Source organism: Cydia splendana, chromosome 27 (assembly GCF_910591565.1).
Source record: "Cydia splendana chromosome 27, ilCydSple1.2, whole genome shotgun sequence".
Taxonomy (NCBI): Eukaryota; Metazoa; Arthropoda; class Insecta; order Lepidoptera; family Tortricidae; genus Cydia; species Cydia splendana.
Window position 1 is genome coordinate 785,448 of NC_085986.1, and position 20,621 is coordinate 806,068.

At 41.3% G+C, this 20,621-nt stretch overlaps 1 protein-coding gene across 1 annotated transcript in view; it reads right to left on the reverse strand.

The window, feature by feature from the left end:
- LOC134803634 (protein son of sevenless) overlaps positions 1-20,621 on the reverse strand; it is a 48,154-nt gene that overhangs the window by 2,151 nt on the left and 25,382 nt on the right. The window contains exons 17-27 of the mRNA XM_063776418.1: positions 19,980-20,136; positions 18,532-18,702; positions 17,881-17,976; positions 16,372-16,554; positions 11,025-11,187; positions 9,623-9,750; positions 7,804-7,923; positions 7,247-7,349; positions 4,776-4,859; positions 605-725; positions 95-163 (exon numbers count right to left, since the gene is read on the reverse strand). Of these exons, the coding sequence (XP_063632488.1) occupies positions 95-163; positions 605-725; positions 4,776-4,859; positions 7,247-7,349; positions 7,804-7,923; positions 9,623-9,750; positions 11,025-11,187; positions 16,372-16,554; positions 17,881-17,976; positions 18,532-18,702; positions 19,980-20,136 (1,395 nt within the window). The remainder of the gene's footprint in view (positions 1-94; positions 164-604; positions 726-4,775; positions 4,860-7,246; positions 7,350-7,803; positions 7,924-9,622; positions 9,751-11,024; positions 11,188-16,371; positions 16,555-17,880; positions 17,977-18,531; positions 18,703-19,979; positions 20,137-20,621) is intronic.

The window sequence follows — 20,621 nt, forward strand, 5'->3', positions numbered from 1 at the left end:
AATTGTCAGGTAAATCACACTTGAAGTTTTATCCCTATTCACTCCAGCCATCCCTATTCACCCCGGTTGGCGGTATTTGTTATCCAAAACTCACCTTTCGTGTCTGGGCGAGTGCCGTTCTATCGCTCGCGGTGAGGGCGGCTCTTCGCATCTAGTACTGGTCCTATAAAACAAATATTATATTAATACATTTCTTTAAATTTACAAACAAGATATATACAGTGGTACTACTAAACGAAATTAAAAACTAGCTTAAATCTAAAATAGGCCCTTGAGGCATTGTACCAAGGATGCTGGCGGCATTTCACCGCTGTATCGCAATGCTGATACGTTGTGCGAGGTAGCCGCCAGCTCTTCGGTCACCAGTTACGTCAACCAAACGCTTCGCGATTTCTGCGAACAACTTGTGCGTGTTAGGACCCCATGGACCTAGAGTTTCAGCTCCAAATGGTACAATATGGTACTCTCTACCGAGGCTCGTAACAAAAATAATTAAATTAGTTCTAGGAGAACACCGGAGGGGTTGTAAGTGCGTTGCCGGCCTTTAAGACGGGAGCACGCTCTTGTAGGCTTATATTTTTAAATGATATCGAAAATGACTTACTTCGCTTTGTCGAATAGAGCTAGCCCCTTGTCAAACAGGCTGAGTTGGCTGAAAGTGTTGCTCGCCGACCGTTCTAGTCTCGGCGACACTAGAGAATTCCTACCATCGTCCCACCGTGATCCTGAAAGTAATAGTAGTAGTAAACTCTTTATTGTACAAAAAAACATATAACACTTTAAACTCTCGCGTTTTGTACACATATTTAATTACACAAGCGGGTCTACCGCGATATAATTTCACTTTCGGAAAGACTTTCCGTGACCACAGCTGGTGCAACTCAGCTGAAACGTTGGAATTTAAGGTAAAAACAATGAAATTAAGGCCACTGTACCTATAAATCCGTTTGTTTCTGTAGCATTTCTAAAGAGCGTCGAATTGCTTCGATATGGGATCTCAAAGTTTATTCTAAAAAGCACTACAAATTTAAAATTGAATGTCTAAGAGAAAATCGAACTACTCTGTAAAAAGTTATACGCGTCGACTTGAGAACCTCCTCCGTTTTTTTTTTCGTCGGTTAATAACTAGGCAGGTTTAGTCCCAAACTAAGTAATAATATATGTACAGTCAGCAGCAGATATACCTGAGCGGGCAAGGTGTCCAAGAAAACATATACACTTCAATCGTCACAAAAATAAGGACATCTAATTTGTCATTTTCACGTAGGCTTTCAGTTCGTCACATATATCTTAACTTCTGAGTTTTTCTTTAACACATTATTTAATCAAAATGACAATAACGGTTAGAAAGTCAGTGGTAACCAAGCACTCAAATTCATGCTGCTGTCATTAATACCTACACGCACTCCCAATCACGTACGTCAGCAGCCAGGGTGCCACCAGTTGGTAAGCAGTTGTTATATCAATGGTAACTAAGCATCAACATTTTATCTGTTTCACTTTTAAAAAAATACTGTAGCAACTACGAATTGACACCTCCTTTCTTAAAGAAGTATTTTATCGTCAAGTGTCAAACTTAGATAATAAATAAGTAGGTTCTAATACGAGAATGATCAATTTTTTTTTGAACTGTCATAGGCGGCCGTTCTTCCAAACCGTAGAGCATATATGTGTTGCTTAACTTCAAACTCGGGTAAATCCATTCGGCCCTCTCAGCAAATATATACCCTATTACCTTTTCTTAATACCAAAATCGCATAATCTGACAGATGGATTTACCCGAGTTTGAAGTTAAGCGACTCATATATGTTAATATATTTATTTAGCCCGCTTATTGTACTAAAATATACTATATAGTACTAAAATACGATGCTCCAAATCGATCAAAGAACGAAGGAGAAAATAATTGCATTAAAACGTAACACGTTCACTGTCCCAATCTGACATGTAAACCTTATGGCTTTGTAATAGAGGCTAGAGCCGTGGCCCCACGTGAGGAGCACGGGCAGTAAAGGTGTTAAACATATCCAACTATGACTCCTCTCTTTATTTTGTTGGTTGGCACTTTTCTTGCGGATCATGAGATCCGCAAGAACGGTGCCTCCTCTTCTATAGATGTATGCGATAAAAACATCACTGCCATGCATATACGTAATATGCTAACTGTTGACCATAGGAATGACGAATTTTGTTTTTACAACTTAGCAGAGAGGATGGAGTATACGGAGTTATATATATCTTTGAACTTATTGTTAGTATAACCTAGCAGTAAACACCAAATGGCATTCCGCACAGGAGTACCTAATCTAAGGAAAGCCCACTGCGGGTTCAAACCTACAACGTCCTGTTAGAAAGTCGTACATACGCTACATGTGACATATCTTCAAAAATTACAGTAGAGTCCGGTTAGTACGACTTCGCATATAACAACCAACCGCTTATAGCGACGTAAGTATGGGCACTTGTTTGGTTTTAGTACGAGCTACTATGAAAGTACAACCGTTTAGTACGACTCCGCTTATAACGACCGACCGTTTTTAACGACGGAAATTGACACAAAATCCGTCCGTCAAGTCCGGTTACAACGACGAGCGACGTAATTTTTACAAATAAATTGTTGGTAAGAAGGAAGAAGGTTACCTACTCCGTCCCGCGCACCCAACTCCCCTCCCCCCTTTGCCTATACGCAGCATAATGAAATAGTCATGTGACTTTTCGTAATCTTGCAATTTAAATAAAAACCCAATTCTGAGCTTGAACTTTACATACATAATTATGTAAGTTGGGTGAGAATGCAATATTTTCGTAGGTACCTTCGAGCTGATCTGATGATGGACACAGGAGGTGGCCATAGGAACTGTGTGATAAGATTTGTAAGAATTGTCTCAATTGAGTGTAAGTTGCTTGTTGAAACAAAAGTACACAGTCAGCAATAACGGCTTGAGTGAAAATTGAAATGTTTGACAAAAAACGTATTTATTTTTTGATTGTCAATGTACGATTGTCATCTTGATTAGATCCCCATAAATTACGATTTTTTTATTTTACGGGATTCGAGTAATTTAAATGATGAGTGCGTACCTACAAAAGTTGCTTCCTCTAAACACACAATCTCGCCATTGAAGTGTTGTAATACTAACGTAAATAAATATTTTAATTGAAATGTTTGTTTTCTTTGATTATCGCATAAGTATCAATAAATACAATATGATTTAATTATTTTGATTAAATAAATATATTAAAATTCGCAGTTCGTTTAGTACGACGTCCGGTTAGTACGATGTAATATCAGCGGTCCCTTGGGCGTCATTATAACCGGACTCTACTGTATATAAACTAATGCGAAATTAACATAAAACCAGAAGACACAAATTAATAATAGAAGTGAAACCCAAAAAAAAAAGATTTGAACCCGCGTTATCTGCTTTGAAAAGCAAACGCCTGTTACTGAGACCACAACGTGCCTTGACAATTGGCTCTAAATTCGGCTTCAGTTAGCTTTCGCTATGTGTCATTCGTTTTGACGATTCTGCTAAAAGAAATAGTTTGAAATAGACCGAGAGGCCCCTGTCAAATGGTTGAAGAGCAAAACGTGAGATAGATGTATGTGATGACAAGACTGTACTGCTTTCGATGATTGTCAAAACGCTTTACCTGAAATTAGCATGGCTATTTTTCATTCAATATTCGACCATACTTGTATGCTTTAAACGTCTATTTTTCCATGTTGTTCAGATATATTTGACACGTTGACCGCTTAGATACCAGTGGTTTTTTGACAGCTAAGGTATCAATGACTTGTTGTAAGTGTAGAAATTAATGAATAGCGACTGTTAAGATATTTGTGACACGTTGAGCGCTCACAAGTAAATACTACCATGACAGTCAACAACTTTTGACATGACAGTCAACATGACAGTTTAAACGTTTATCTCTCTTTGAGCACCTGGAGTGTATAGCGACTTCTGCTGCTGACTGTACTAGGGAACCACCGCGGAGATACCTGACTAGGAATTATGCAAAAAATTTAACCTTATCAATTTGATTTAAAGTTCAAAATCTGGTGGGAAATATATTCCCTCTTCCTTATTAGATTAGAAATTTTATAACCTTAAAAGTAGTAGTACCTTTTTGACTCTAAAATTAAATCTGAGTAACTATGCACTGAATTATAGTGTCGTTTACATATTATTGTACCGCAATATTACATATCATAGGAACCCTAGCATTTCGGAAGAAAAAGTTAATTACCACTACAGTGGAATCCGTTTATTATGACTCCGCTTATACTGACCAACCGCTTACTATGACGTAATTACTGTGTGAAGTTTGGTTTTCATATAAAATTCTTTGTGACAAAGTCTGATAAGAGTGACTTCGCTTATAGTGACAAACCGCTTACTATGACCTATAAATCCTATTTTCATGAAATTATGTCCGGTTATGCTGACACATTCGCTGGTTTTCGTGGCCGTTCCCACGTCTTTCCCTGCGAGAACGTTTGATGCGCGCGTGGCGTTCAGGTTGTTTTAGTTTTGAATCTCGGTGACAAGTTAATAATTGGTACAAGGTTAATAAAACTCATCTCACACGAAAGAATTTGAGATGAATTCGGAAAAAATAGCTAAAATAAGAAGTTAATCAACTATGATACTTTATATGACATCCGTTTAATATGACGTGTTTGTCACTTCCCTTCGATGTCATTATAAGCGGATTCTACTGTACTTTTGTGGTTAGAAAAATTCTTATATTGAAAAACGGGGTATAGTTACCTCTGTGTTCGGAGAGCGACAGAGACGACACGGACGCACCGTCCCACGTACTGACGCTGCTCGTCGGCGACAGCTGAGACACACCTGGTAAATTATCATTCATTAGAACATGAGGACATCAATGTGGCTTTCCATCAGAAAAGGATCCTTATGCTTCATGTGGGACTTTTCACATTACCAATTCGAAAAAGGGCTGTTTCTTCCCTGCTAGGAGGGATCAAAGTGACACTTTTCTTTCCTGGTAGGAGGGATCAAAGAGGCTTTTCTTCCATGCTAGGAGGGATCAAAAGAAACACTTTTCTGTTCTAGGACACTAGTTTAATTTTTTTTGCACATTCATTTTTAGCTTAAATAATGTTTAAAAATCATTAGTACCTCACAGGTGATGTGAAAAGCAGTACCTATGTGTCACATGATAGCAAAATTATTTCCACCTTGGGCGTAACACGCGTGAATCCCTCACTACGCCCAGGATTCTACTTTAGAATCCCTCGCAACTCTCTTGATTCTATTATAGAATCCTTCGCTTCGTTTAGGATTCATTGTACGCCCACGCCGTAAATATGTCATTTTGCTACCTTGTGACACAATCTACTATTTCCATCAGACAAGAGTCCTTAAGCTCCATGTGCATCAGCCACCATTTTATGCCATATCAAACTACTAAAATGGGATGAAAAGTTCTTATTGGCTATATGCGAAGTTGGTGGTGGTGGGGGGAATATAAGCGATGCCAACGCACCACGTGGTAAAAATCTCATACTATTTGGCAGTTGTTTACCCTTTATAAGGCATAAGAGTATCAGAAATTATGCTAATTTGAATCCTGTCACTTCGAAATAAAGTTTAAAATCATGTGGGAAATATATTCCCTCCACCTTAACTATCAAAGCAATAAGTGCACCCACACACCCACTAGGACGGCGCCACAGTCAGGCACGGAACGATTAGAGGACCTTAAGAGGCACGGATTTGACCGCCATATAGGGTGACTGCTAAAAATATTGGCCACTACATGGTAATTGACCACTCTTAACAAATCAGAAAGAAACAAGGCAATACAAGTCTTTCCCATCACGGTACAATGATGTTTGGGAGGCGTGCGCGAAGCTAAAACGCCCTTTTGACAAGGCCCTTACTATCGATGCATACTTGTATTGTATGTACTTGCATACAATTAAATAAATAATAACTTATATTGATAATTTAAATTGAATATACCTAAACAATTAAATAAATAATAACTTATATTGATAATTTAAATTAAATATACCTAAACAATTAAATAAATAATAACTTATATTGATAATTTAAATTGAATATACCTAAACAATTAAATAAATAATAACTTATATTGATAATTTAAATTAAATATACCTAAACAATTAAATAAATAATAACTTATATTGATAATTTAATTAAATATACCTAAACAATTAAATAAATAATAACTTATAATGATAATTTAAATTAAATATACCTAAATAATTAAATAAATAATAACTTATAATGATAATTTAAATTGAATATACTTACCTATAATATTATTGAATGAATGATAAATTGATGAATTGAATATATTTAATGCTAATTTATTAATGATACTATGGGAGCTCGGAGTAATTAACAATGGAGCCGCCATTAACAGGCGTTCCCCTCTGTCGAAAATAGGCGGCCAATGGTCAACCACATGTCAACCATATGTATGGACTGACGTTTATCTGACATGACGTACCTATACATTTGATGTGCCCCTCCCCCGCAAAAAACGGCAGACTATTTTGTACCGAAAATTTTAGACATGGCGTCTCCGTTGGTTATATCCTCTAAGTATGGGAGTGTATTTAAAACAAATTAATCATAATAAATCAATGGTAGGTAACTAATGTAATAACATAAGTATAAAATAATAAATATTAGCTTTTAATCTTATGCCTTGAACATAAGTATCAAAATGCGTTTATTTTAAATTGTGTACATATGTGCCTGCACTGCACGTCCTAGTTATAGTTTAGTTTTAAGAAACATTTGCTGTGCCCTAACAGGGTTCATGTGTGAACTTACCCTAATGTAATATCTGTCTTGTACCACATGATTATTATGCAATAAATTATGAATTATGACACTTTAATGAAATGTAAGGTGTAAACCGAGTGTCATGGCACGCAGAGTCAGCACCCGCCAGGGTGTAAGGACTATTGAGAGATGATGGAATCTAAAATGAACCAGGTTATTTGGTGAAAGCGATGGACTAAGAACTGAGCTATGGGGCGGACGCCGGACGCCTGCCAATTAAAACGGTATGCAATTTTATTTCCGGCAGACAGTGACTCGCCCTCACAAGATGGGTCCCCGCAAAAGGCGACAATAGAAGTCTTATCGTTAAAAGTGGCCAATAACCATTAACCATAGCAGTCACTGTATGTTCAGCGAAAATGAATATTTTCGTGGAAATCTTCGAATGAACTTACTGAGAGTGTCGTCGTTGTTGTTGTGCGCGTCGTTATCGCGCGGCGCGTGCTGTCGCCGCGACACTTTCACCGGTTTCAGTGACAACTCCGGGTATTTTCGGGGCTGGAAGAAAATGGCACATTACTACAAAACAAGGCTCGGAAACCGGTTAAATTTCCAAACCGTTATCGTGTACTTGGCGCAAAACCTTTTAATTTCGGCTTCGCTTGAAAAACCGTTACTTTCAAACCTTTTTTAGGAGAACATTTCCATAAAGTTCTTGTCATTAAACCGTTAAAATTAAAAACCGTTTTCTTCCTATGTCGGTGTCTATGTTTATGCGGCACACCGCCAGGCCGGCCGGGTGTCTCGTCGCTCGTCGAATAAACCGGTTTATTTAAGTTACAAGAAAGTTCTTAAAACGTACGCAAAGTTCGGAGGAAAACCGAAATAATCCGGTATATACCGATATTTTATATACCGGTTCCGAGCCTTGCTACAAAAGCCCGGAAATACTAGACCATCTAAATCATTGCTTTTCCTTTTATGATGTAAACAGATAAAATTAATTACTCACAAACTTAGGCATCTGTTTGACAGGCGGCCTAGGTTCTATCTCCAAGCTCTTCGCGTACAGGTAATTCGTTACTTCATTCTCATCTAGACCGGGGAACGGGTCTAGTGCTTCTAGGAATGCCTGAAAACAAATACAGATTTAATATTTTATAAAGATCGAGGTGGCGGGTTTGAATCCCGACTCATACAAATGAGTTAAATATCCCTGACACCCGCCAGCAGCAGACAATAACCCTTTACCATGCTGACAGTTCAATAATGACAATCGAATGTCAGAGTTACTGATCGAAAATAGAACACAGCTTGGAAGTGCCGTATGTGGGAAATATATATCCCACATATATCCCTCAGAGCCACTTGCACCATTTACTAACCATGGTTACCAGTACACTTTGACAGTGGGTTAACGGTTTAACCGGTTAATCCCGGGTTTGTGGGGTGGTGCAAGTGGCGCTTAACTCTGGGTCAACTCTGCCTGACCTGGACCTGACAAGCAACAGAAATTGGGAGCGACTCCATAAAAAAATCCCATGAAAATAAGTCATTTCTTTCTAGGTAATAACTTGTAATGCGGTAACGGGAGGTGTATAATGATGCCTCGTGAACGTTAGCTGCCGTGGCGTTGGTGGGATGAGGAACAGTAAGCACCCACAAACGTAGAAATAAATATCTTTGTAGTTTCCCAGCCATTAAGCATTTATCAAATAAGAGTACATTCAGTCAGAAAGTAGTCACTTTTGTAAAAACTAGCGCTACCACCAATTCTTATGATTAGATATTTTTGCATTTTTTTCGAGTACTTTTTTTTCTGGACCTTGGTTGACCCATGATTTTTGACCACACACATACACATATGAAAGGTTAAGATGCAATAGATCAGTGTATTTCAAACTTTTTCATGACGCGACCCCTTAGTAAATATTTCGCTTATGTATTGTCCTAAGGTCTTTGACAGCGTCTCAGAAGTCCAAACTCGGGGTTTGCCAGCGAGCCATGGAGCGCAGCACATTAGGTGTAAAATTAATGGATCGTATCCGGAACACCACGCTGCGCTCCAGAACACAAGTCATCGATGTAACTCGGAAAGCGGCTAAGCTGAAGTGGGACTGGGCTGGCCATGTCTGTCGTATGCCGAGTGAGCTGTGGGCCAAGATTACCACAGAGTGGCAGCCCAGCTCAAAACGGGGATTTGTCAGACCACGTCGGCGATGGCGAGACGAGCTAGACCCCTTTTTAAAAGAACGGCCGAAGACTGCTCAAAATCGGGAAGAATGGAAAAAACGGGGGGAGGCCTTTGCCCAGCAGTGGGACACAACAGGCTCTCAATAATAACAAAGACATATGTAACTTCGTATAAGACGAATAAAGTCTAAGGAAAAAACGTGCCTCGGAATTCAAGCAAAAGTCATTCTCGAATAGATGGCGCACACACCTTTAGCCTATCCTCGGCTAGATGGCGTGACGACACCGTTTCATATTTAACAATTTTAACACATAGATATCAGTGAATGAACATGGATCAAAATGATATAAAAATAATCAAATCATTTATCCATATATATACATTTTTTGATAACTTTATACGTTTTCATTTTGAGTTTTAGTCGTGTGTCGATAGATGGCAGTAAATTTACAGTGACTACAAATTTTGTAGTACAAAATTTACAATGACAGGACCCGCCCTCTATACTATCTATTCTTTTTGATAATAATAACTGTCCTAAGGCTGGCAGAGGCTTCGCGACCCCCCAGGGGGCGCGACCCACAGTTTGAAATATAGTGCAATAGAGAATACGATAAAATGAGTTTTTAGTACCCACCCTTGTTTTAGGCTCAACCGTGAGGCAATACGGTTGGTTCTGGTATTGCTGGATCTCGCCGGTGATCTCGGCTACTTTTCTCCGTTTTGAGAAGTTGATTAGTTTGTTGTCCGAGTCGGGTAGGAAATCTGAAACAAAGGGTATTAATGAATAATAGCGTTATTCATAAACGCGTTACTGGCCTGAATTAGCTATGAATCGTTTGTCCTTATCTGTCATTTTGACTTATGTATTTGTAAGAAAGGGGTAAAACATAATTTAATTAACTAAATCGGGCCGGCAAAATTTTATGAATAAGGGGGTTAGACTCTTTTCTTATACAGGTTTTTTTTAATGGGGACATAGCGGGAAAGTATGAAACTATCTAGGAAATTGTTTAGGGTCGGTTCCTAACGAGAAGAAGAAAAAGCGATTACAATAGATCAGGGATGAGCGACCATCCCTGATCACTGCGAAGTGATACATAAGGCTATGGAGCCTTATATAGCCCCTAGGGTCGGTTGCACCAAAACATATGTCACCGTTAAAACGTTCGCCAAGTTTTTTTGTAAGGGATATGTCATAGTTTACTGTTAAGTTCGGTGATTATTCCGCGAAATGTGGTTGATACTATAACTTCGTTTTTTTAGGATAAAAAAACAACCTAGTACCCAAATTTACAAAGTGGCAATTTTTTAAATACGAGTACATTTTAGCAACTTTTCCAATTCCACTTTCTAGGGAAGTCGGGGGACTTACCTCTGTTCCCCTCCTCAATGTGCAGTATATTCGTGAGGTACATGCCGAAGAATGGCACGCAGGGCGGGTTGATGCCTCTCACCTTTCATTGTAACCAACCTACATGCTCGAAGAGAGGCCTATGCTCAGCAGTGGACGATAAAAGCCTGACATGACGATGATGATGAACTTACATGCTAAACTTAGCAACTTTTCAAATAATCCAGGACACAATCCTGCCAATTGGCAACTTTTAAATACATTTTAGCAACTTTACCAATTCCACTTTCTTTTAACGTGGCAACGCGACGAGATGGGCTCCTTTGCATCTGGAGGGGCGCGGGGCGAATTTTGTGAATAGTTTTTGTGTTGTTAGTTTAGGTTAAGACATTTGTAATTTTGTAAGTAGATTGCTTTCTAGGAAAGTCAGGGGGGACCATAGACTAGGAATCCTCTAGACCGAGTTTAGAGCAATTATTTCATGCAACCGATGCCAAAAATGCGGGGGACGAGGTGAGCGAGATCCCGTGCCGTGATTGGTCCGTTCAAACGACGAACGAATTCACGGACGTCACACAAAGACACTTTCGACTCGAACATGGAGTAAATTTACCGTATGCGTGGCAGAGGGGGTAGCGCGACTATGCTCAGTCTGGAGGATGTTTTGTCTGTGGGGGGGACTTACCTCTGTTCCCCTCCTCAATGTGCAGTATATTCGTGAGGTACATGCCGAAGAATGGCACGCAGGGCGGGTTGATGCTTCTCAATCTTTCCTGGTACCGTCGGAAGTGGTCCGAGTTCAGTTCTCGGAACTCTTCCAGATGTCGGAGTAACCGGGGCGGGACCATCTGTGGACAAAGTATAATTTACATAAATCATCATCATCTTCCTCGCGTTGTCCCGGCATTTTGCCACGACTCATGGGAGCCTGGGGTCCCCTTGACTAATCCTAAGAATTGACGTAGGCACTAGTTTTTACGAAAGCGACTGCCATCTGGTCTTCCAACCTAGAGGGTAAACTAAGCCTTATTGGGTATAGTCCGGTTTCCTCACGATGTTTTCCTTCACCGAAAAGCGACTGGTAAATATCAAATGGTATTTCGTACATAAGTTCCGCAAAACTCATCAGTACGAGCCGGGGTTAGAACCCGCCACCTCCGGATTGAACGTCGCACGTTCTTACCGCTAGGCCACCAGCGCTTTTTTTATAATTTACATAAATAAATAGTATAAATAGTGTGAAGTGTATTACGTAATACATTATCGAAGACATTATCACACTTTTCTCTGGAATTACTCAATAATCATCACATAAAATGTTGTTGTATACTTAGAGAAACTCACAAAGTATTGAAATCAATTATATAACCACTGAAAAATTGAGTTTCTATGGATTTGACGTTCGTTTATTTACATGATAAGCAGAGGGCGGAATTGCTCATGGCAAAAATCAAACGTCAATAGAGTTTGAACGTTGAATTTTATCGACTTTTTCACCTATCGATAAGTTCAGTCACCTTTTACATTTTATACGATGGATGAACGTGGTTGTTGAGGTCCCTCAACGCGCAGCCGAGCTCCAAGCACCGCTGTATACTATACTGTAACTCACCTGGAACATGGCCCGGAGCCGGTGAACGGACGCGGAGCCAGTGGCCGCGGCGACACATAGGACGCCATTAAAGTTGTTGAGGTCCCTCAACGCGCAGCCGAGCTCCAAGCATCGCTGTATACTATACTGTAACTCACCTGGAACATGGCCCTGAGCCGGTGAACGGACGCGGAGCCAGTGGCCGCGGCGACACATAGGACGCCATTAAAGTTGTTGAGGTCCCTCAACGCGCAGCCGAGCTCCAAGAACCGCTGTATACTATACTGTAACTCACCTGGAACGTGGCCCGGAGCCGGTGAACGGACGCGGAGCCAGCGGCCGCGGCGACACATATAGGACGCCATTAAAGTTGTTGAGGTCCCTCAACGCGCAGCCGAGCTCCAAGGACCGCTGTATACTATACTGTAACCCACCTGGAACGTGGCCCTGAGCCGGTGAACGGACGCGGAGCCAGCGGCCGCGGCGACACATAGGACGCCATTAAAGTTGTTGAGGTCCCTCAACGCGCAGCCGAGCTCCAAAAACCGCTGTATACTATACTGTAACTCACCTGGAACGTGGCCCTGAGCCGGTGAACGGACGCGGAGCCAGCGGCCGCGGCGACACATAGGACGCCATTAAAGTTGTTGAGGTCCCTCAACGCGCAGCCGAGCTCCAAGAACCGCTGTATACTATACTGTAACTCACCTGGAACATGGCCCTGAGCCGGTGAACGGACGCGGAGCCAGCGGCCGCGGCGACACATAGGACGCCATTAAAGTTGTTGACGTCCCTCAACGCGCAGCCGAGCTCCAAGAACCGCTGTATACTATACTGTAACTCACCTGAAACGTGGCCCTGAGCCGGTGAACGGACGCGGAGCCAGCGGCCGCGGCGACACATAGGACGCCATTAAAGTTGTTGAGGTCCCTCAACGCGCAGCCGAGCTCCAAGAACCGCTGTATACTATACTGTAACTCACCTGGAACGTGGCCCTGAGCCGGTGAACGGACGCGGAGCCAGCGGCCGCGGCGACACATAGGACGCCATTAAAGTTGTTGAGGTCCCTCAACGCGCAGCCGAGCTCCAAAAACCGCTGTATACTATACTGTAACTCACCTGGAACGTGGCCCTGAGCCGGTGAACGGACGCGGAGCCAGCGGCCGCGGCGACACATAGGACGCCATTAAAGTTGTTGAGGTCCCTCAACGCGCAGCCGAGCTCCAAGAACCGCTGTATACTATACTGTAACTCACCTGGAACATGGCCCTGAGCCGGTGAACGGACGCGGAGCCAGCGGCCGCGGCGACACATAGGACGCCATTAAAGTTGTTGAGGTCCCTCAACGCGCAGCCGAGCTCCAAGAACCGCTGTATACTATACTGTAACTCACCTGGAACGTGGCCCTGAGCCGGTGAACGGACGCGGAGCCAGTGGCCGCGGCGACACATAGGACGCCATTAAAGTTATTGAGGTCCCTCAACGCGCAGCCGAGCTCCAAGAACCGCTGTATACTATAGTTTCAAGTTTCAAGTTTCTTTATTTGGCCAAGTAACAAAAGAACGTTACATCTAGCAAGTCAAATACAGGGCATTGCTAAAACTAATCATGCAATGTCTTAATAGGTAGATAAAATTATACAAATCAAAATTTATTATTAACATAGGGTCATTCCATAATAAACGCTACCAAGGGTTCAAAAATGAAAATTAGTTTAAGAAGTCAACACTAACCTATTTCCATAGAAAACATACCAAATCTTCATGTCAGAAAAAAAAACCGAAAAAAATAACAATTTTTACATGTTTTTCATGTACTTGATCGCAACGTTTAAATGATAGGCGTAAAACTAATTTTTTACAGCGATATTGGCAAGACTAATTAAAAAGAAAGTAACTGTAAACTGTTACAAATTTCCCGCAGTTATTTCAGGTAAAATATCGTAATTATATAATTTGTCTTTAAAAATATTAAAAAGCATGGATTAATCGGTTTTTAGAAGAGTATTCTAGACTGTGGTGTCAAAGTAACACCCGAAACGAAAAAGAGATAAAAGTATGTGTAACTTTTCAGGTAATTAACTATAACCAAACATATTTTGCCAAAGAAAGGCTATGATGTGAACCTATGCAAATGAGTAATAATTATTGTTTTAGCGTCTGCTTTAGTGGTATGTTTTAAAGTTTGAAGTTGTGTAACACCCGAAACGTGTTGATCGTCCGCCTGTCCGTCCCCGGCTTTTCTCCGTGATGGTTAGTGCTAGAAAGCTGCAATTTGGCATGGATACATAAATCAATAATGGCGACAAAGTAATAACACAAAAACTACAAAAAAAAAAATTTTTTTTAGGTAAGCTCCTGTACAAAAAATATTTTATTTTTTTCGACTTTAATCCTGTGATGTGGGGTGTCGTTAGATAGATCTTTCAAAATGAATAGGTTTCACCATCAACCATTTTTTGATTAAGTGAATATTTTCGGAAATATTCGCATCGAAAGAAAAATAATTATCATATCTTCGAGAAACAGTTTTTATTGTTAAGATTAATGTATTTTATAATAATTCAGCATTTATTACTTATGTTTTTAATCGAATTTATTAAAAAGACAATAATTTCAATAAAATGAGCCATCATTTCGTATAAATCTGTCTTAATTTCGTACTCGTAACACCCGAAACGAACCATGAGTAACACCCGAAACAGGTAATTTATTTTATTAAAATTAATATAAAAGTGATACTAAGTGTTACTTCAGTGTTTCAGTAGACTATACTAACTATTATTACTTGACATAAATAAAACTGGAGGTTACTTGACAAAATTCGCTAAATTATGCATTTTGGTACTGATGGTCAGAAGGTATAGGCCAATTCCCGTAACGCCCGAAACAGCTACTTTTTAATGATTCTCTCGTTATTGCTCTTATACTTTAATTGTATGTGTACAGGAAAAGAAAATATTATCAAAGTAGTAGATGAATCAATAGTTATAACCTCCTAGTTCCTGTTACAATATCGAATAAAACCTTATTTTATGAGTTCAAGTGTAACACCCGAAACGGTGGAATGACCCCATAGTAAATGATCAAATAGGTAAGGTCAATTTCATAGTGTAAATAAAGCATGCTTAGAATTATTTTATATAAGAAAGTCATTATTTTTCATTTTATCTGTAAATTCATTGATTGAGTAAAATGGGTTACATTGAAAGAAACGTTTAAGTTTACTTTTAAATTCTATATATGTTAAATTCGTTATTTGTAAAGGCAATAGGTTGTAAAGGGTAACTTTTAGGGAGATACCTTGCTTAAATGTTTTTATTAGCTTTGTATACTGTAACTCACCTGGAACATGGCCCTGAGCCGGTGAACGGACGCGGAGCCAGCGGCCGCGGCGACACATAGGACGCCATTAAAGTTGTTGAGGTCCCTCAACGCGCAGCCGAGCTCCAAGAACCGCTGTATACTATACTGTAACTCACCTGAAACGTGGCCCTGAGCCGGTGAACGGACGCGGAGCCAGCGGCCGCGGCGACACATAGGACGCCATTAAAGTTGTTGAGGTCCCTCAACGCGCAGCCGAGCTCCCAAGAACCGCTGTATACTATACTGTAACTCACCTGAAACGTGGCCCTGAGCCGGTGAACGGACGCGGAGCAAGCGGCCGCGGCGACACATAGGACGCCATTAAAGTTGTTGAGGTCCCTCAACGCGCAGCCGAGCTCCAAGAACCGCTGTATACTATACTGTAACTCACCTGGAACGTGGCCCTGAGCCGGTGAACGGACGCGGAGCCAGCGGCCGCGGCGACACATAGGACGCCATTAAAGTTGTTGAGGTCCCTCAACGCGCAGCCGAGCTCCAAGAACCGCTGTATACTATACTGTAACTCACCTGGAACGTGGCCCTGAGCCGGTGAACGGACGCGGAGCCAGCGGCCGTGGCGACACATAGGACGCCATTAAAGTTGTTGAGGTCCCTCAACGCGCAGCCGAGCTCCAAGAACCGCTGTATACTATACTGTAACTCACCTGGAACGTGGCCCTGAGCCGGTGAACGGACGCGGAGCCAGCGGCCGCGGCGACACATAGGACGCCATTAAAGTTGTTGAGGTCCCTCAACGCGCAGCCGAGCTCCAAGAACCGCTGTATACTATACTGTAACTCACCTGGAACGTGGCCCTGAGCCGGTGAACGGACGCGGAGCCAGCGGCCGCGGCGACACATAGGACGCCATTAAAGTTGTTGAGGTCCCTCAACGCGCAGCCGAGCTCCAAGAACCGCTGTATACTATACTGTAACTCACCTGAAACGTGGCCCTGAGCCGGTGAACGGACGCGGAGCCAGCGGCCGCGGCGACACATAGGACGCTATTAAAGTTGTTGAGGTCCCTCAACGCGCAGCCGAGCTCCAAGAACCGCTGTATACTATACTGTAACTCACCTGAAACGTGGCCCTGAGCCGGTGAACGGACGCGGAGCCAGCGGCCGCGGCGACACATAGGACGCCATTAAAGTTGTTGAGGTCCCTCAACGCGCAGCCGAGCTCCAAGAACCGGCAGACGACGCCCACTCGCTCCTCTAGGTTCTCGCTCTCGACTATCCATTTCTCCATCCACCGTGTGAACTGTGAATAATATCAATTGTTAACCAAGGGTTGAAAGGCAGACGTTTCTGTCGAGATATTTTGCCGCTCAGAGTATCGATAGTTCGAGGCAGAAATGGGTGACTTACACAGCGGATAGAAAAGTAAATTATAATATTTTTCAAACTCCATGGGTAGGATGACAGCTGTCATTTCAATACAATTTTGCGAGATTTGACATTTTTAGAAATACTATACACGTATGTTTAAAAAAAACTAAGCATAAACTTGTAGTATCTCTTAAGCTATTATTGAATTGAGATAAAATAATAATAATTTATTTAAGCGAAAGTTAACCCTTAAATGCATAGTGATGTATTTATACATCACGACATAAACATCAAATTTTATGCATAATTAAACAAATTATATTTGTTCTTGTATATTATTTCAATAGTAAAACTAATCCATTTTCTGAATTATTACATAAATTTACGCAGTATTTTAATTTATAAATATTACATTTGTTTAAAGACGAAATGTCGGAAAACTTGGAAAAACCTGGAAGTTGATGATTTTTAGTATGTGATTTTGGGCAGATTTTTCGGGGTATGTAATTATTTTATATTTAAAAACTTTATCATAGGTATATCACAAATAGTGTACCTTTCTAATGGTAGTAAAAAAAATCATTTATATATTACTGTAAATTGCATATTTATATAAATATGATTTAGCCAATTCAACTTCTAACACTGATTTCGCAGTGAAAATCGAAGTTATTTTTTTTTTACTATTTTTCCTAGAATCTACAAACAATTATGTGATACATATATAAATTTCGGGCAAAAAGAAAAATCATGCATTTAAGGGTTAAATATCAGAATGGAACCCGTAAGTAATAGGTTCGAGTCCCTGCTCGTACCAATAAGTTATTTGTAAGTAATATACAAAATATCTTTCCATATTTACTACCATTATTATGACCAGACTTATACCAGGGGTGCGAAACTCCTGACTTCGGTCAAACTCGGCTCCGCTCGGCTCATCATTGCTCCGAGCAATTATTAGGGTTGGCACCACTTGACTTCCTTTTGCGTGCACGACCACAGATAAGATAATCACTTGATTTTTGACAACCCTATATAGCCGAAAGGGATAGTGCCATATATTAGAAAGGGACAGCATGATTCGACCCTGAACCGCTGTCAAACTTCGTTTTTGTAGTAAGTTTCCTTTCTGTACGGTAGTACTATTAATTATTCTGTGCTTTAACCTACATTATTTGATCATGAGGAGCCAGAGGAGGAGGGTAGATTTTGTTGACTCTTTTTTAAATTACCTAAAGATACAGAGTATAGTACTTACATTTGTCGTATGTTTGATAATCTTCAATAGATTTGGACTCGTCTTCTCTTTATCCTTCTTCGTCCACACCGCTCCGACTAGCTCCGAAGGTTTTACCTAAAAATATATAAATAATTTCAACTAGGAACAAATCATATTATTTTACAATACAAATACTCTTTACTTCACACGTCAATAAAAGAAAACAATACAAAAAACCGGACAAGTGCGAGTTGGACTCGCCCACCGAGGGTTCCTTACTTTATAGTATTTGTTGTTACTTGTATAGCGGCAACAGAAAAACATCATCTGTGAAAATTTCAACTCTCTAGCTATCACGGTTCATGGGATACAGCCTGGTGACAGACAGAGAGGAATCCTAAAAACAGCAACACAACGCAGAGGTACACAACAGGCGGTCTTATCGCTAAAAAGCGATCTCTTCCAGACCACATTGTATTTTATAAGATATTTTGTTTTGTGACAAAGGGGGGACTTAGGGAACTCACCTGTCTATATAGTTGGAACTCTCTAAGGGTGAGTTGTCTGGCTAGTTCTAAGGGATGCCACGCCAGGGAATGCCAGTTGTGTAGTCCGGGGTTGGCCACGTGACATCACTCGGGATGGGGTAACCAACATTACTTACCGTTTGTCATCTGAAACTAATCTCACCTGTCTATATAGTTGGAATTCTCTAAGGGTGAGTTGTCTGGCCAGCTCTAAGGGATGCAACGCCAGGGGATGCCAGTTGTGCAGTTCGGGGTTGGCCACGTGACTAATGACACGGGGTGGGGGTTTTGAGAACACGTGGGACACGCCAGCGTCGGATTCTGATTTTTCGCTCTGAAAAAAAAAAATCATTAGACAATGCAAAAGATCATTGATTTTTTTGTGTAGTAAAAAATTTAAGTAAGCTTTTACTCCATACCAAGGTTTAAAAAAAACTATCAATACATATTGTAAAACAAAGTCACCCGCCGCGCCAGTATGTATGTTCGCGATAAACTCAAACTACTGAACGGATTTTCATGCGATTTTTACCTATGAATAGCGTGATTCGTGAGGTTTAGGTGTATAAAATGTTAAGGTTTGTGTAACCCGTGCGAAGCCGGGGTGGGTTGCTAGTTTATAATAAGTTTCAAATGAAACTCGGTGTCAGAGCTTAATAAAATAACGAAACTCCCGTGTGACACAGATATATTAAATATATTAAGAACGGGTCACTCACGTATTTTAAGTCGAAAAATGCTCGACATGTTTCACTCCGTACCCAGGAGTGTTATCAGGAGCTTGCGTTGACGGTGACGGACCGGCGCAGATACTCCTCGGTACGGAGTGAAACATGTCGAGCGTTTTTAGACTTAAAATACGTGAGTGACCCGTTCTTAATATATTTAATATGTCGGTGTCAGATCGTTCAAAATTCTAATTTAAAAGGGGAAACACTAGTGTTATTTATAATTTCAACATTTACCTTTCTCTGTACAGTCTTAAGCACGCTCTGCACCCATTTCCTCATGGGCCGGCCGTCGACGGACTCCAGGAGAGCCTTGAGCCTCTCTAGCAGCGGCGGTTCCAAAACACTAGTGTTATAAACATTTACCTTTCTCTGCACAGTCTTAAGCACGCTCTGCACCCATTTCCTCATGGGCCGGCCGTCGACGGACTCCAGGAAAGCCTTCAGCCTCTCTAGCAGCGGCGGTTCCAAAACACTAGTGTTATAAACATTTACCTTTCTCTGCACAGTCTTAAGCACACTCTGCACCCATTTCCTCATGGGCCGCCCGTCGACGGACTCCAGAAAAGCCTTGAGCCTCTCTAGCAGCGGCGGTTCCAAAACACTAGTGTTATTAAACATTTACCTTTCTCTGCACAGTCTTAAGCACGCTCTGCACCCATTTCCTCATGGGCCGGCCGTCGATGGACTCCAGGAGAGCCTTGAGCCTCTCTAGCAGCGGCGGTTCCAAAACACTAGTGTTATAAACATTTACCTTTCTCTGCACAGTCTTAAGCACGCTCTGCACCCATTTCCTCATGGGCCGCCCGTCGACGGACTCCAGGAAAGCCTTGAGCCTCTCTAGCAGCGGCGGTTCCAAAACACTAGTGTTATAAACATTTACCTTTCTCTGCACAGTCTTAAGCACGCTCTGCACCCATTTCCTCATGGGCCGCCCGTCGACGGACTCCAGGAAAGCCTTCAGCCTCTCTAGCAGCGGCGGTTCCCGTTCAAAGTCGTAGAAATGCTGGTCCACCCAGTGCCGGAGTACGTTTATTACTCTGCAACAATAATAATAGGGTAATTCGCCAGTAACTGGCCACGTCAGTAACTGGGCACCCTAAACTAAAAATGAATTCTATTCACATATAAACAGAATTCATTTTAGTATAAGGTAGCTAGTTACTGAAGGCTGGCCAGTTATTAAAACCTTGGAAATAAATAAATATTATAGGACAGCATTTCCCAAACTAAAGAGCGAATGTTGAGTGGGCCCTGAAACTACTAGGGAATCTGAGCGTTACCAATAATATTTAATGCCCCCTTTTTAAGAGTAGCTAGATCAGTGCCCCAAACCCGTTAGTACCGCGTAGCATTATTCCCGGTCGCATTTTTAGACGGAGCCCCGCTCGGGGCTCCTATTTCTGGGCGGTTTGCCCTCCGGGCATCTGAAGCTACCTAACGAACCTAACCTACCTACACTTTTTTCCCCAAAGTGTAATGTTTTCATGGACGTCACACTAAATTAATAGGTTAGGTAGGTTAG